General features: G+C 45.8%; 1 protein-coding gene across 6 annotated transcripts in view; it reads left to right on the top strand.

Moving 5' to 3' along the window:
• BCAN (brevican) overlaps positions 1-18,374 on the top strand; it is a 386,222-nt gene that overhangs the window by 153,904 nt on the left and 213,944 nt on the right. For all 6 annotated transcript variants that reach the window (XM_069607163.1, XM_069607162.1, XM_069607165.1 and 3 more), the window contains exon 6: positions 2,799-3,092. In XM_069607163.1, coding sequence (XP_069463264.1) covers positions 2,799-3,092 — 294 coding nt within the window. The remainder of the gene's footprint in view (positions 1-2,798; positions 3,093-18,374) is intronic.

Raw genomic sequence — 18,374 nt, 5'->3', positions numbered from 1 at the left:
ATCCAACACTTTCTGACCGATGCAAAGAAGGCTGTCCAAAACTGAAGATTGTAGGCAAACGTTGGGAAAAGACAGAACAAGTGGAAGACGGCTTATGAAAGCAATAGAATAGTCAAGACATCACAACTATTCCACTAATCCCTTTCCGGCTTTCGATACGGCATCAGAGGGGGGTATAGCTACTGCTGTTTGCATTTTCTGTCAGGTAAACAAAATTCAAGTTTTTCTGACATTCATCCCTCCCTTTCCATTTTTTTGTTATCGCCTCCATTACATCTGCTCATTACATTAAAGCAGTGTTCTCTTTCTTGCAATGTATGTCTCTGGATCATGCTTGGCACTGACATTTGAATCTTAGTTCCCCAAAATAGACGGAAGCTAACAATTCAGATAGTATTTGCAAATCTGACATTGAATTCCAAAGTTGGGTTTTCAGGGTAGTTTTACTCCCTGTCATAGATGGCATGAATAAGCCACAGAGTCCCACTGAAGTTGAAGGGTTTTTATTTTCCAAAATTCAAGACAATGTAAGGTATTGACTGTTTCTTGCAGCATAGATTGTTCGGCACAAAACAGGAAGATATTTAAAAGGATGCACCATCTGGAAAAGGGGTTTGAGAAAGTGGCTATCCCCCTCTCTCTCTCTCTCACCTCCTGTAGGATTCCCACCCTTGGCTAGGTGTCCCTGACCCTATGTTACTGCTACCAACCAGTAACCACTGGTGTCTATTTTCTACCTTGATCTAATTGGGAATTCCTGGGATGCTGGCCATTTATCTCCCTCAGTGACTTCCTTCATCTTCATGTCTCTACACTACCGATGATGTTAGTACTAGAGGGTGGAGTATGTGTAACTTTTGATCTTCTGGTACTGTATCTATCCACTATTCTGCTCCTTCCCCTACTCTCCGATCCTTACAACTCCACCCAACTTCTCTCCTCCTTATGTCTCTCTCCAATGTTAAAACTTTTCTCTCTGCCACTTTCCCCTCTTCTCTATACCTTCTCTGCACTTCTGCTAATCTTCCTTCACTACCGCTACTACCACTACTCCCCACCCAAACTCGGCAACTACCTTTCTATCTCTACTATTGCTCCCTCTCTACTTCTATTACTTTTCCTCCTAGTCAGCTCCTCTCACTACTACCGCCAATCCTCCTGCCACCACTACTGTGCTTTCACTCACTACTACTATCACTGCTCTTCTCACTACTGCCAATGCTACTTTCCCAGCTACCCTATCTTCTACTCACCCCATCCATCCACACTACTACTAGTCCTCATCTCCACTCTTTGATGTTACCACTCCATCCAACCTACTACTAACACTATTACTGCTCTTTCTTGCGACCAAACTCAGGGATATGCTACCTTGCTCATCTTTGCACTACACCCACTTTTAATTAGTCTTACACCCTCTTCACTTGTCTACTGTCCTATACTCCTCACATGCCACTTCTACACCCCTATCTACCAGTCCCACTCTCTCCTAGCACTCACTCCCTCTCACACTCGCTAAATACACTCATAACTGTACTGCTATTTATCACACTATCTTCTACCTTTCCCTCTTTGCTCCTAAACTTCTCTTTCCCAATTTCTGCAACACACATACTGTGCTATACACCACAAATACCACTCTCTCTCAAATACTTGATGTTTGGTTCCGGTCTGTGTTTTCCTGGCTGCTCCCAAGGGGATTCTGGGAGTTGCATTCTGAAAAAACAAAAGAGAGCTGTGGCCAGCAACTCTATTGGGAGGCATTGCGAAACAAAGGGTGGTATCGAGGTTGATATTTGTGGCAGAAGGGGGGATTATTTAGGGACTGGGGACCCCCAAACTTCTAGGTCCCACACCTGGGACAGGGCTGGCTTGGGCTTTTGTTCTGGTTAGCCTTCTGACCCAGGTTAAGCGGGGTTCCATCCTCCCGCTCATGACAGGGTCATGACCCTTCCCGTTACACCCCATTGTCAAGACAGCTTTGATGAGCTGTGGCACCCTAATTATCAGCAGGCAAGGGCAAGCTAGTTTGAGGAGAACGCAAATCACCTGTATTTTTAGTAGTTCTAGGTCCCGCAAACGTTCTACCTTTTCAGAAGTTCATAAGCAGAAGTTTGAGTTTTGCCCATGGTTCATTCATGTTAGGGAAGGGAGGAAAATCTGATGCTACCCCAGCAGGACTCTCCAGAATAACCCTCTGAGCATTAGAAAATTCCTGTAGCGCGGTGGGGTCCATTTTTGATGTTGTTTCCAGTGTACGCATGTGTGCTAGAAATGGAAAAAACTATGTTATTTATTGGATGCTGTGGATGCGTGGGAATGTCATGCTGTACCATGGAAGCAACAGGTATCACAACGGTTTATAGTCAAAATGTCGAAAACAAAAAAGTCGAAAACAATAATGTTGAAAAAAAAAAATTTCGAAAGTTTATTTATTTATTTTTTTAAATGGGGGGGGCAATCCCCCGTTTATTTTTTTAGCAAAACCCAAAAAAAATATAAATAAAAAAAACACATTTGTTTTTTTTTTTTTCGACATTTTCTTTTTTCGATATTATTGTTTTCGACTTTTTGCAGTCGACATTATGACTGCGCACCGTTCCAACATGGCATTATAATAGATTTGGCCTGCATCAGATTTTGGAATTCAAAAAATAGTGTTTTTGATAGGTGGTGATACAATTTGAGTTTGATTTCATATTGTGGGCTTTCACAGATTGCTTTTTGGTGGGAAAGTGTGCTGTCTCTGAGCATCATCTCTTCTCTCCTTCGCGCTGAGCCTTGCCTCTGTTTTACAGGAGAGGTGTTTTTGGAGACCAGCACAAACAAATTCAGCCTGGAGCAAGCCAAGGACCACTGTAGAGAACTCGGGGCCACAATAGCAACAACGGGCCAGCTCTATGCAGCTTGGAATGATGGACTAGACCACTGCAATCCCGGGTGGTTGGCTGATGGCAGTGTACGCTACCCAATTATCACGCCACGAGAGCGCTGTGGCGGCAGCTCACCAGGTGTCAAAACCATCTTTCTGTTCAGAAACCAGACTGGATTTCCTGATTCCCGAGCAACTTATGATGTGTACTGCTACCGAGGTAAAGTTCTCCATATGTGGACTGCCGGGCCGATGCATAACATTTGATCTTTTGATCTAGCAAAAAAGTCATCTTCTGCCAAAAAAGAAACGAGGGAAAAACAGGCATATTCAGATTTCTTAACAGATGCATTCGTTTATATTGTTAAGTTCACCAAAAGTGTAATAATCTTCATTTCTACAAATATGCAGCCACACAATCAGATGTATTTCAAATATATAATTTTGTTTGATGTGTGTGCTACATATATCAATGTATTTCATTATTCAACCACATAACAAAGAGCTCTACCCATTTTGGGATTTGGATCCCTTCATCAGGAGCAATATCTCATCTTATTTTCAACTTTAATATTCCTTCTCTTGATTCACTCTGCAAAATATGCATACCAAGTTGGGAAAAGACGCCACACAAAGTGCATGTTAGCTATACTCATCTTAGTGATGGCTCATGATTTTAAATTTTCACCAATCCTATAATTTCCCATAATTTCCTGCCTCTCATCGGTGCCCCCTGGATACCCCTATGTGGGCATTGGGAAATGGTTTCCTGGAATGTCTCAAGTAGTTGGGGATAGTGGCCTCACTCCCAGTAGATCTTGGCCTAAAAAATAAGGTGAAGTAGATGAAAAAAATGGGCCAACCTTAGTCAGAAGGGTACAGCAATTATAAAAACTAAACTGCAGCAGGTTTACACTGGTAACTGGCAATGTGTCTAGAACTATGGAGTTATTAGTGGGTTGTTTCCTCATTGAAGCCGTCAGTCAGTCACTGTGTGAACCTAGAAGCTGTGACTGGAGGCTGCTCAAAACCTCCTGTTGTTGCCTCCTTCCGTCATAGAAATATAAATGATTTCAATGGTTTAAACAGAACGTCGTTAGGACGTTCCACAACATATTTTTGTCTTCGATCTATGTGACGTTTTGACGGCACGCTTACCTCTTGTAACAAATAATATCCTTGCCTAGTGAAGGACCAGCTTGTGGGCAGTAGTGGTCACACGATGGATGCATTCCGGCTGATGCACGTCGAGATTAAAAAAAAATCTAAGTGACTTCAATACAGTGTGGTTAGGTCGTTCCACCATAAAATCGTGTGTGTGGGGACATCACGTGATCGCGGGAGCGTGTTCTCACGAGATCTCGGCATAACGTGATCTCGCGAGCCCACGCTCCGCAGGAAAACGTTCCCGCCAGTGTTGATGCAGCAGCAGACCAAGCTGGTCATGCCACAGCGCTGCTCCTGATAAAGAGGCAACAACAGGAGGTTTTGAGCAGCCTCCAGTCACAGCTTCTAGGGCATAAGTCCACAGCCACAGGAGGCTACATGGGGGCCCAAGAAGCTTGCAGCGTGCCATCATTGTGCACACCCTTCCCACAGTGAGTTAACTGGGAAGCCATGAAGTTGAACTGAACCGAACTGTGAGTAAATGTTTGTCCCGAGTTAAGGCAGTTTAAAGTCCACCCGTTTGTCTTACAATAAAGACAGTTGGAACCCCTTACAGCATCCTGTCGTCCTTTAAGGCCACAACATAATTGGCGACGAGGATATCAAAATACCCACAGGCCCACCATGCAAGGCGCCACACCGCCCCCTGCCTTTCTCCCTTCACCAGGGACACCAGAAATTCCATGGATGCAGTGGGAGCCCCTTTTCTCCACCTATCTGGAAGCAGTGGGCGGCACGCGAGAGGGCGATGCTGTTAAATGCATTGGGGGGTTGAAGGTCAGCGCATTTTTGCCAGTTTGAAGGCAATAGCTGCGGCCGATGATGACGACGACGACGTCTACAAGGAAGCGACTTGTCGCATTGTGAAGAGGTTCACCAATAAGGAGAACGTTGTACTGCACATGCTGATGTTCTACACCCGCAAACAAGAAGGGAGCGAACCCGTGGACGACTACATCACCAGGAGGAGGGAGCTGGCTTCTCTTTGCGCCTTTGGCGAAAACGCAGAACAGGTCATCTGCGACATGCTCGTCGTTCACACTAACTCTAGGAAAGTGCAGGACAAGTTCATACAAGAAAAGGAGGTCACCCTTGACAAGGCCATCCAAATTGCCAGGGCGGAGGAAGAAACCTCCAGCAGACGCAAAGAGGCGGGAAGTCACCTGTCCGTGCCCGTACTTGCGGCACTACAATGGAGAGGGCGTAGAGACAAGCAGTCCCGCGACGGCCCCAGAGACAAAGGTCCCAGGGAAAAGGAGGCACCCAAATGCTATAGATGCGCCAGCACCAAGCACATGGCGAATGATCGTGACTGCCCCGCCAGGAATAAGGAGTGCTCTAAGTGCGGACGCATTGGTGACGTGGCTCCGGCATGCACGTGGCGGGAGAAAACGGTTTCCCGTGTCGATGGTGACTGCGCTTCAAGCGATGATGACGATCTACAGGGCAGACCCACGGTCGTCATGGTAAACGCCCCCCATGCCAGGAGGGAAAAGCCCCACTGCACTATTAAGGTTGACGGAATGGAAACGCGCATCATGGCAGACTCGGGATCTGACCTCACTATCCTCCCCATCAACACATACAAGGAGATGATGGGACAAGCAAAAGTAGAGATCAGAACGGCCAGGCAAAAACCGACGGTGTTCGGTGGTGCAACTGTCGACCTTTTAGGCTACATCAAAGCTCGGATCGATTTCAAAGGGAGGTCTACCACCACCAAAGTGTATTTCTCACCCAAAGGCCCAGCCGTGCTGGGATGGGACGATCAACACAAATTCAGCATGAAACTAGATTCCCGCATCCGGAACAGGTACTCATGGTCTCCTCAGGAGCAGCGCAAATTTTCAAGGAGATGTTCCCGAACCTGTTTTCCGAGAACCCAGGGAAGGTGAGAAACTTTGTCCACAAGATTTGCCTGAAACCCAACGCGATCCCGGTGAAACACAAAGTCAGGGCAGTACCTGCCACAGCGAGACCCGCATTGGATGCCCACCTTCGGAAGATGGTCGAAGAAGGAACCATCGAGACCGTGGAATCCTCAGAGTGGCTGAGTCCAGTAGTTTTGGTCAAAAAGAAATCCAGCAACAACCTCAGGATCTGCATCGACCTAAGAAGCCTCAATCTAGAGGTAATAACGGATAGCTTTCCACTCCCCAGCATCAACAAAATCGTCCTCATGATGAAAGAGGCGGCAATCTTCTCTAAGCTGGACATGCGTGATGCCTATTACCAGATTCCCCTGCACAAATCCTCTCGCCCCCTTACAGCGTTCATCACTCCTTTCGGCACCTTCCAATATACCCGCATGCCATTTGAGTTGTCGTCGGCAGCATCCGCATTTCAGAGGATGATGAACTCCTTACTTAAAGGACTCACAAATGTTTCCTTCTTTCAAGATGATATCCTCGTGTATGCCAAAGACAACAAGACCCATGATAAGGCACTCAGGACAGTCTTGAGCAGGCTTCAAGAGGAGGGCATTCACCTACGCCATGAAAAATGCATCTTCGGAGTGAACAAGGTAGAATACCTTGGGTACTGCATCTCAAGTGACGGTGTCAGTCCCAAGAAGAACCTCATGCAGGCCATAACAGAAGCCCCGGCTCTGATGTCCAAAGAGGAGTTACGCTCATTCCTGGGCCTAGTGGAGTACTATGCCAAATTCGTCCCTAGATTCTCCGAGACCACGTCTCCCATGAAGGAGCTTCTGAAGAAGGGGGCAGCCTACTCTTGGGGCCCGGAACAGAACAAAGCTTTCTGTGAAATCAAAAAGAGAATCCTACACGCGCCGTGCCTGAACCCATACAACCCTGAATGGGACACCTGCATTACCACAGACGCCAGCGCGTATGGCCTGGGGGCCACCTTGACCCAGAAGAAGGGAGACACTGAGAATATTGTGGCGTTTGCATCCAAAGCGCTGTCATCATTGGAGAAGAATTACTCCACGGTTGAGAAAGAAATGTTGGCATGTGCATGGGCCGTCGACTACTTCAGATCTGCCCCAGATACAGATCTAAGCAGACCTCAGAGAGAGAGAAGGAAGCCCAGCAAGTTTGCGGGCTTTGTCATGGAATGACCATCCATCCTTTTCCCAGCAAAGGAGGTGTGTGGGGACATCACGTGATTGCGGGAGCGTGTTCTCGTGAGATCTCGGCATAACGTGATCTCGCGAGCCCACGCTCCGCGGGATAACGTTCCCGCCAGTGTTGATGCAGCGGCAGACCAAGCAGGTCATGCCACAGCGCTGCTCCTGATAAGGAGGCAACAACAGGAGGTTTTGAGCAGCCTCCAGTCACAGCTTCTAGGGCATAAGTCCACAGCCACAAGAGGCTACATGGGGGCCCTAGAAGCTTGCAGCGTGCCATCATTGTGCACACCCTTCCCACAGTGAGTTAACTGGGAAGCCATGAAGTTGAACTGAACCGAACTGTGAGTAAATGTTTGTCCCGAGTTAAGGCAGTTTAAGGTCCGCCCGTTTGTCTTACAATAAAGACAGTTGGAACCCCTTACAGCATCCTGTCGTCCTTTAAGGCCACAACAGTGTGTTCTGTCTACGTGTCAGTTTGGAGGCACACTTACCTCTTGTAGCAAGTAATCTCCTTGCCTAGTGAAGAATCAGCTCATGGGCGGTGAAAGTCACACGAAAAATGGATTAAGGCTGTCGCTCGCCATGGTTGTGAAAAAATGTAGAAAACGGCTCAGAGACACGTCCGCACATCAGCGCGGTGACGTCACATGTAAACAAATGACGTCACTGCACGGCGGCAGCGTGTATCAATCATTGCGTGTTGTCTAACTCGAACTAAAAAGTTAAATTGATATGTACATTGAAACTGGGGCATTAAGATGAGCGTCCAAAGGGCACCCATGCTCACACTCTAGGCCCCAAGAAATAGGGTGTCATTTCGCACAGTAAATATAGGTAGGGCGGATGTTTATGCTCTTTCTTATTTTTGGAAGACTAGTAAATATGGGAAAACAAATTGCTTATCCGGTCAACACCTGCTGTTATTATAGTATACACCACTGATATCCATTAAATCTTTCAATGTGCATTGTGCACTATGCATCTAAAAGATTCTGGCATTTCTGTGTTTATTGCAGATGCAACTTGGAAATCGACACACTGTATGGATAGCTGGCTCTTTATAAATCCATCTCAGGTGGAAATAGACATGGGGCTTCATTACGACCCTGGTGCTAAGGGATTACCGGTACCGGTAAGGGTACCGGTACCGGTAATCCCTTAGCGCCTGATTACGAGGTTCCTTTGCAGGTTCCCACCTTAACGGCTGGTTTTACCAGCCGTTAAGGAATGGACCCGCAAAGGGACCTTGGTGCTAATTACGGTACTGCAATTTGCGGTACCCTAATTACCGCCTTACCCATTCCCATTATGCCCTATGGGGCAAAAATGGGAATGGGGAAGGGCCATGGTGAAATGGGGAAGTACCGCCCCGCCAACCTTGGAATGGGGTGGTACTTCCCCATTTCACCATGGCGGACTCGTTACAATACCGGCAGCAACCATGGTGCTAATAGCTCCATGGTTTAGCGCTGGTGTTGTAATGAGGGCCATGCTGTGTGAGTTGTTAACTCTTTGTGAACCGGTATAGAGCTTTTACTTTTCTCAGACTTCATTGTTCTACCAGCCCTGAATTGTGTGTTCAGGTATTATCCTGAAGGAAGTGGACAATCTTGGGATTCATTGGGGCCTGTCCTCATTGTGTGCTTAGGGGTTCCCCTGAAAGAAGTGAACACTGTATAGATTGGTTGGATCCTCTCATCACTGTAACCGTGGCATTGATAGTCACTGTATTGGTTTATAAGAAAGCACCCAAATAAAACTCCTCATTCATCCCATATAGGCTCAGGCTGTCAAGCTTATCGATCCAATAGAGTTCTCTTTGATCAAGTCTCTTGGCATGGTCCCCCCACTCCCCTCTTGGTGACCTCTGGACTATCTCTAGTACCATGAATCTGAATTGTGCTGCTGTATGCCTCTTTTCTGTAAAATGTCTAGCCACTGGTGAATGGATGTTGTTTGTCCTAATATTACTTTTGTGCTCATTATACTGTTCTTTAATTTTTCGGGAAGTTTGGCCCACATAGAATATTCCACATGGGCAATTTAGTGCATAGATGACCGTCATGGTGTCGCAAGTGTCAAAGGGCATCATTACGACCCAGGCGGTAAGTTACCACCTGGGCCGTGACTTTACCACCATGGCGTAAACTATGTTTACGCCATGGTGGTTGGCGGATTTACCGCCCCATTCCAACCTTGGCGGCGCGGTAAATCCCCATTTTCCCATTTACCCTTCCCCAGTCCCATTTTGGCCCATAGGGCATAATGGGAGTGGGGAAGGCGTTAATTACGCCACCGTAAATTACGGTGGCGTAATTAACTCCATGGTCCCTTAGCGCCATGGATTTTAACACCTGCTAAAAGCAGGTGTTAAGTCCGCCATGGCGCTAAGGGACCTCGTACTCAGGCGGTAAGGGTCGGCGCTGTTTATGCCGCCGTAAAACCCTTACCGCCTGAGTTGTAATGAGGCCCAAAGTGTCTTAACTTGATTTTTGCACCTGTCCGTGGGTGCATGATATAGTTTCCTTTCACTACATTGTGACAATTATTATAATGTAAGCAGGCAAATGTGCCTAGTTTCTTGGTCTCTAGTGTTGTTTGCTTGTGATCGCTGGTTATTTCTGTCTTGACTAGTTGATCCCTTAGGTATATTGCCAGCAGACTAAAAGTCAAACAGGTGGTAAGCTCTCTGCGATCAAATGGGGACAGGAATCTACAAGTCCCAAAAACCTCTACGGAGCTAGTTAGAAGGGGTGTTTTCTGGTCGATTGCCCCGATGGAATGCAATGCCTTACCAGCAACGATAAGAAATTGTTTGACGATCAAGGAGTTTAAAAATAAACTCAAAACACATTTATTTAATTGAAGTAAAGGCTAGATCACTTACTAATGGATGTGTTATGGACAGGATTTGCCCCCGTATGCCTGCGGGCCATTTTCGATGCACACAACAAATAATGTAAAGTAAAGTAAAGTAAAAGGGAAGGGTGTCATTTCCCCTAGAGACAGTTGACACAGGAAAGACCCTTAGTTTTCAGTTGAGGTAGGAAAATAACTCCTAGATTAGGGACCGTGAGGCATTTTCCAACCCATTAATTATTTAAATAAAAGTGTGTACCAATCACCATCAGTACTCTGTTTCCGTGTCTCATTCCTGGCTCCTCATATATGGTTAGTCACAACTAAAGTCAACGGGTTAGCAATCCTGTCTCAACCCATTCATGGTTATAACACATAAGAGACAGAATACATTTATTCAATTTATTCCTCAATCTCAGTTCACTACAAATTACTCACTGTCCCAACAGAAAAAGTCATTATCCCTCAATTAGATGTAACTCGCCCTGGTAGTGCGCTGATCGCCTATCAAGGTTAGGGGATAGAAGAGAAATCTCGCCCTATCCTCTCTCACTGCTTTTGTAATCTACTAAAACTAGGCGCACACTACTACTGGAAGTCAATCTGACTGCTTTTAATACTATTGCTTCCATTTCCTGTGACTTATCAAAACACTAAAAAAGCAATAACATATGAATAGTAGTTTTATTCAATATGTGTCTCAATGTTGATTCATATTGCTAAGAAATAAAATAAAATGACGATGTAATTTTTACAGGCCCAATTTTGTTATCTATGGGTACATGGGATTAGGTTGCCAGTCTAATCCACTCCTTGTCTACCGGTTTCAGCGGAATCGGACACACTGTCCGCTTTCTTCTGGACTTTCACTGTGGCAGCTATCATCACAGAGAACATGTTTTAAAAAGACAATCTTCTCAGTTGTTGTCTTGCGCTCCGTCTTTCACTGTGAGGAGGGCGTCTCAATTTTGGCTGTGGGACATCACAATTTTCCTTCTTTCCGTCCCTAAAAGGGAATATATACAAAAGGGGGACTGTCAATACTTTACATGTCTTAAGGTGTTTGTGTTGCAGCTGACACAAAAAGGAAGGCTTACCTCTCAGGATCTCTAATGGGTGGCAGTGTGTCGTTCCTTTTGTGTCATCAGATCTATATCGGTTATTTTTCCTCTCTGAGGGGGGATATCATCTGTGGGTAAATAATACCTACTTACTATGATTTCACGAAACGAATTCCAGCATTCATTATCTCTTAGATATAATACTTGCTAGAGATGGTCATAATACTCACCCCAAGGGCGGTATTCTTGTCTTTAAATGTCTGTGTCCCAATATTGGCTGGATGTAGAGCCCGGTCTGGTGTTTAGGTAGCAGTGGTGGTTCAACAGGGTACAGGGTACAATGCCCTGTGCCCACTCTTAAACACCTAGTCAAAAAGAGGGGAAAATGATGTATCAGTCCAAATATTCAATCCTTTGATGTATTAGGCTTGTATACAGCATGCGTGACTCACGCTGACAAATCATCATCCTCACTGTCTTAGACTGTAATAGATTGCAAGTACCAGTGGTGTAGTACTGCTGCATAGCCTTCTAGTGAGTTGTACCAATATTCATTTGTGCGTTATCCATTTGGTTAGTCTGCCACCATATGTGACTTATTAGCCTGATGCATACTGCAGTGGTCACTCGTACCGTCTCCTAATGCATCTCACACATTATAGAGGTAAATTACACATCATTACGTCCGTGGGGGTATTTTTGATGCCTCCGCTTGTGCGCGCTGTATCGTGCGTACTGCATCATAAATAGCCAAACGCGTGTTGCAGTGGTCGCTTATACTCCCTCCTGATGCGTTTCGCACTTTAAAGATGTAGATTACACATCATTATGTCTGTAGGTGTTTTCAGCGAGGCTAACGGCTATCCATGCTGTTTCACGCGCAGTGCACCAGATAAACCCCCAGTTATACCCGGATGCACTGTCAAGTTCGTCGGGCCACACTGTTCGTATTAAAGGCGCCAGGGTGTTCTATTCAGGAGTACGGATGGCACAAAAATAATAATCATTCGACTATGCTCTTACCTCTGTTTTCTGTTGGAGCACGTCTCACAGCCAGCGTCTGCTTCGAGCGGTGTAGCCTCCGCCATCTTGGAGGTACCGACTTTTTGTTTGTTTTAGCACGTGACGTAGGTTACTGGAGGCAGTATGGTCCTCTTTTTGTTTTTATTATTACTAATATTGGAGTGTTACAGCGATTGCTTTACCTGCTCATTGGAGTCTTATTACTGCATTCGGTATATTTGTAATCTAGTTTTAGATATGCTATGTGTTAATTATTGATGGAATTAAATATGCACACTATGATTCTAGTACCAAAATATACTTTTGCTTTGATCCGAGCTAGTAACGCGCTGGCTCTGTATTCACTAGTGGCCGACAGCTAATTCCACTCCGGTCCATACTGAGTCTCTGAGGTTATATGTGAGCTGAACAGATCAGCCCTGTTGCTAGACTCGCTATGTACATGTAATATATACACGTGAAGAGTGTGTCACAGCCAGATAGGTTGTGCAAGGGTATAGGTTTGTAGATTCCTTTGCATAGTAAGTTTCGTTTTTTATCTGTAGATTATATATTACTACACATATGTTCCCTAGAGTTGTTAGGGGGCTGGACATATCAACCCCTTCCATCGAGTCACTATGGGCATGCAATTCTTAGCCCCACAGCGGTTCTACAGCAATGTTCACTTTTACACCATGACTACTAGATTTTTTCTAGTATAGATCCTTTCGTCATTTTGTATTGTTGAGATGTATCATTGATTACAATTTGATGGGCTATTCAGGTAGAAGTGTTGGGAATTTAATGCTGGTTTCTATAACTCTGCTAGAGTTTGCCAGCATATTTCCTCATTAAGCCCATTCCGGTGGCTGCCAAGTCTGAAAATCCACTGTTGTTCTCTTCTCAGTAGTATAGCTCCGATGTTCCCTCTACATTTTGGTACTGCTACCTTCTCAAGTATAGTCCAGCTGATGTCATTCTCTGAATGTTTGTTAAGTACAAAATGTTCCACCAGGGGGGCTGTTAGCCTTTTTCATCTGATATTTGATCTGTGCTCACAGATTCTAACTCTTAAAGCTCTCATGGTCATTCCAACATAGTTCTTGCCACAAGGGCATTGGATCAGGTATACCACATTCGTAGTATTGCAGTTAGTGAAAGTTCTTTGCTCCCACGGCGTGGTCCATCCTATATCTATGGTGGTGGCGCGTTTCGTGAAGGGGCACACCGAGCAGATACCACAGGGTGTATGCCCTTTGGCTTTGGAATGTTGCCAGATGTGTGATTGCTTATCACTTACTCGTTCTTTTCTATGGGTGTGTACTACGGCATCGCTGATGTTCCTTCTTCTTTTTACTGCAAAAAGTGGGATGCTTATTTTATTTTCCCCAATATTCAGGAGGTACCAGTGCCTCCTAATTTCTTTTTTGATCCGTTTAACCTGGGGGAATGACTAAAGACTGCTGTTGGTTGGTTCTCATCTCTAGCCTTTTTTGGATGTTCAGTTAGAGTGACATCTCTTGGTATGTTGCAGGTTCTTTTTCTAGCATGACGTGTTGATCTTTCTGGGTAGTTTCTCTCTCTCAATTTTTGGCCAAGCTTCTCTGACTGAGTATCAAATTCCTGCCTAGTTGTGCAATTGTGTCTGAATCTGAGGAATTGCCCAAACAGCAAATTCTCTCGTAGGATCCTTTGGTGAAAACTTGTGAATTCCAGCATGGAATTCCTGTTGGTTGGTTTTTGAAATACTTTAGTTTCCACCCTTTGTCCATGTCTGGTTAGTTTGAGACCCAAAAATGTTGCGGTGCTTGCTGAATTCATGAGTGAAATTCAGGAATGGGTTTAGTCCATTCAACCAGTTCATAAATTCATGCAAGGTATTTTCTGTTCCTGTGAAGAACATGAGAATGTCATCTATATAGCGTCGCCAACTCAAGATGTTCTGTGTATAGGGATTCGATGGATGGTAAATGTGGCGCTCTTCAAAATCGGGCCAAATATAGGTTATGGGTGGGGCAAAAGTTGCCCCCATCGCTGTCCCTGAAATTTCCTCGAAGTATCGATCATCAACCATGAAGTCGTTTTTTGTTAGTGCTAGTTCCGTCAATTGCATAATCAGGTTAATCGGCATTTCAATGGGTGGTTGGATTGCTCTTAGCGTTTTCTCAATGACTTTGAGTGTTTTGCCTTGCAGTATTTTTGAGTAAAGGGATTCAGTATCCATTGTCACTATATATATGTCATCACTGAGTAAATTCAAAGATTCAAGGTGGACCAGGACCGCTGTGGTGTCTTTGGTCTAGGATTTCATAGCCGTAACCTCATCTTTAAGAAAGAAATCCACAAATTGGGATAATGGTTTCAATATAGATCCTATTCCTGAGACTATTGGTCATCCAGTTGGGGGTATAATGCCCTTGTGTATTTTTAGTAATGCATAGAAGGCAGGACATCTTGGGAATTTGGGGCAGAGAAACTCAGCTTCCTTAGGGCTAATGTAGCCTTCTGTCAGCGCTTCCTCAATTATGGGATCAATGAGATTCTTCAGAGTGCCAGTCGGATCTGTGCCCAATCTTCTATCGGTCGTTCTCTCCTCGACCAGGCCATTGACCATGGTTTGGTAATCAGTTTTAGCCATCACTACTATGGCTCCTCCAATATCGGCAGATTTAATTAAAATATCCTGGTTATTTTGTAGCTCTCTTAGTGCCTTATTCTCAGTTTTATTCAGATTGTAGAAGGGGCTATTATTCTCTGCTTATATTTCTTCCATTTTCTTAAGCACTGCCTTCTCAAATGTTATAGACTCTGGTGTGATTGCATTAGGCGGGGGGTAGAACGTGGATTTATTGCGCAGGCCGGTGGTGTCCCGTGCTGGTCTAGACATGTTGTTCGCAAAATATTGTTTTAGGCCACTTTTTCTCATTAATTGTGTGAGCTCTATTCTAGCCTGAAAGGGTTCGTGTTTCATGGTGGGGACAAAAGATAGTCCCTTTTGAAGTACCCCGAGTTCATCAGGGGAGAGTACTATGTTTCAGAGATTTACTACTAGGGATTGTCTCATCTGTGTGTTATCTTTCTCCCTTCTCCCTCTGTTGTTTAAACGCCTGGTACGTTCTGTTCATACCAGCCTCTGCCCCTCTTGCATGTGACCCTGGGCGACTGGTCCTGCCACCAGCCTCTTGGTCTCCCTCTGCCTCGTGGTTGCTAAAAACCTTGGGTGTTGCCAGGTGTTTTCTGTACCCTGATCTTCAAAGCGTAGGTTTCTTGCTGGTCGGGTCGTGTCCTCATCTGAACTACCACTGGAAAATTTCCAGTTGTTAGGTTTAGGTCTATTTTTGCGTCGGTATTGACGTCCTGTTGATTGTACATTGCTGGCGGTCTGTTTGCTGTTCTTCTCACCTTCTTCATAGTACTGATCAGTGCTATATGGGTATTTTTTCTCATGTGAGAATGCTGCGATAGCTTTTTTAAATTTTATGATTTTCTTATTTAAATTGAATTCTCTGAATTCTTTAATGGTCGCATCCAAGGCCTCTGTGCTTTTTTTTCAAGTGGTTTCCCACAATCACTTTTGCCGCCAAGACGTCTTGTTTCAGGATGATTTCATTCATCAATTTCTCAGAGACCGATTTTGCAGTGTTAATGATGAGGATCAACCAATGCCTTATACATTTATTAGCTATGAAGCTCCAGTTTTTTCTGAACTGGATTTGTTCCAGAAATATGCGTGGTTTGATTTTGATGATTAATCCATTGGGCGCTCTATGTGATCTGAGGTACTCGGTCATTATTGCTCCATGGAGTTCTGTCCTGATAAGTTTTTTGCGCAAGACTTCCAACTCATTCCACTCATCACCTTTTTGCTGTAGGTCTGTTTGTTGGTCAACTCCTAATATAGATGGATTTGCTAGGATTCCCTCTACTAGCTCCTCCGCGTATGCTAGATAGGTGGCTTCTGCCATTCTATCAGATTCACATACAATATTTATTTGTCACAGTACTTCCTCGACAGTACGTATTGTATTCCCTTCTGATGCTCTTTTAGTTTTAAAACTACAGGGAGGCAGTGCAGGGGTGCAACTGGCAGGGGAGAGTACCAGGGCCCGAGATCAGAGGGTAGCAAAATGACCAGTGCAGTTTCAGTTTCAGCCAAGAGTTCAGCAGGGGAGAGGAGCAGAGAAAGCAGAAGCAACGAGGAAGGTTTTGAGGTGCTTCCGGAACCAGAGATGGTTCACCTCAAGTTTCAGGGTGGCAGGGAGGCTGTTCCAGAGGGAGGCCCCAGCCGAAGAAAGAGTTCTACAACCAACTAGTTGCTTGGAGAAGCAACTGACTCTGAGGGAGTTGGAGGCGGATGAGCGAAGTGTTCGAGAAGGAAGATATTTAGGAAGAGAGAGTTGCAGGTATGGAGGCCCCAGGCCCCAGAAGGCCTTGTGGACAATGCAGAGGGTTTTGAACTTAATCTTTGCAGCCACTGGGAGCCAGTGCAGATATTTCAGCCCTGGAGAGATATGAACCCTGGGCTTGAGGCCAAGGACAAGTCTTGCAGTCCTGCTCTGGATGAGTTGCAGAGGGCTGAGTGTAGAAGCAGGCAGATTTAAACAGAGGCTGTTGCAGTATTCCAGTCTAGAGAGAACCAGAGCTCTGGAGACATTGAGCTTCTGGGGGAAGTAGAGGAAAGGAAGAACACCTCTGAGGAGGTGCAGCTGGTAGTGTGACTTCTTCGAGACGTCAGAGATGTGAGGAGAGAAGGAGAGTGTGGCGTCGAAGATGACCAAGAGGTTTTTAGCCTCACAGGTGGGAGCAGGAAGAGGGCCAAGAGAGGCCGGGCAGAGAGTGACAGGAAAGGAAGGTGCAGGTGTGCCGATGAGGAGAATCTCTGTCTTACTCGCATTAAGGCAGAGATCATTGGCGGAACACTACTCCTGGATAGCAGACAGACAGTCAGAGATGAGAGAAGGAGAAGAAGTGGCTGAAGGGAGCCTAAAAATGAGTTGAATGTCATCTTTGTAGCACTGAAAGTTGGGACAGAGAACGGCAATCCGGTGGGCAAGGAGTGCCAGGTATTGGTTGAACAGCCAGGTAGAGAGGTTAGACCGCTTGGGAACACCAGAGGTAGAGATAGAGATAGAGGAGAGGAAGGAGTTGGACCTGGGTTGGTCGATCGGAGAGGAAAGAGATCAGCCAATCCAGAGCATGATCTGTGATACCCAGGTTATCACGGAGATGGTTGAGCTGGATGGCATGGTTGACTGTGTCAAAGGCAGAAGAGAGATCAAGTAAGATGAGGACACAGGGGGTGTTGGAATCGAGGTTGGAGAGCACGTCTTCATGGATGTTCAGAAGAGCAGTTTCCGTGCTTCTGGCAGCTCTGAAGCCAGACTGATGGTCATGGAGACAACCAACAGATTCAATGTGAAGATTAAGCTGGGAGATGGCCAGTTTTTCCGGGAGTTTGCCCAGGAAGGGAGTAATGGAGATTGGGCGATAGTTAGCCGGACAAGGGAGTGGTTTAGGGCTAAGGGAAGACTCCTGTGGTGAAGGAGTGGGTGCAGATGTCAGCCAGAGCAGGGGCCAAGGTGTCAATGTGGTCCTTGATGGTTTTGGAGGAACAGGGGAAAACCTGTTTTGATGAGACTTTCATAGATCAGACTTGTCTAGAAACCTCATCTGGGAAGAACAGGGGAAAGGCAGAGGAGAGAGGAGAGGTGGCCGAAGAAGGGCCAGAGGAAGGGCAGGGAGTAGAGGGGGCAGGAGCAGAGGAAGAGAGAGAGGACAGGATGTCCTGAGCTTTAGAGATGAAATGAGAAGCCAGGGCGGTGCAAAGGTCCTGGGAGGGGGCAGCAGAGGTAGAGACTGCAGCAGGATTGGCCAGCTCCTTGTAGATTTTAAAGAGTTCAGACAGGTTGCTAGATGCCGCAGAGACACAGACTTGGATGTGGGCTCTCTTCTTGGTGTGGACAGAGAGCCGGCATTGCCTTTGGAGCAGGCGGCAGGCCAGTATCTCAGAGGATCTACTGGAAGCATGCCATTTCCTCTCAGCCGCCCTGCACTTGCATTTAAGGGTGGCAGGATCTGAGTCATACCAGGAGTTCCACTTGGCTTTGGGCTTCAAGTGAATCCTCATGACAGGGGCAAGAACATTGAGAGTATCAGATATAGCGGAGTGGAGCAATGAGAGGGCTGTGTCAGGGTGTGAGTCAGCCAAAGGGGGCGGGGGGTTGAGAAAGTGGCAGCGAAAGTCTCAACTGACACATGCTTCAAGGGTCAGATAACCGAGAAGGTAGGTGGCAGTGCTGGAGTTGGCTTGGCCTAG

The sequence above is a fragment of the Ambystoma mexicanum genome, chromosome 1p, assembly GCF_040938575.1.
Source record: "Ambystoma mexicanum isolate Mex_15411 chromosome 1p, UKY_AmexF1_1, whole genome shotgun sequence".
Lineage (NCBI taxonomy): Eukaryota > Metazoa > Chordata > Amphibia > Caudata > Ambystomatidae > Ambystoma > Ambystoma mexicanum.
Note: the sequence above shows the minus strand (reverse complement) of the source record. Positions and strands in the feature narration are given on the sequence as shown.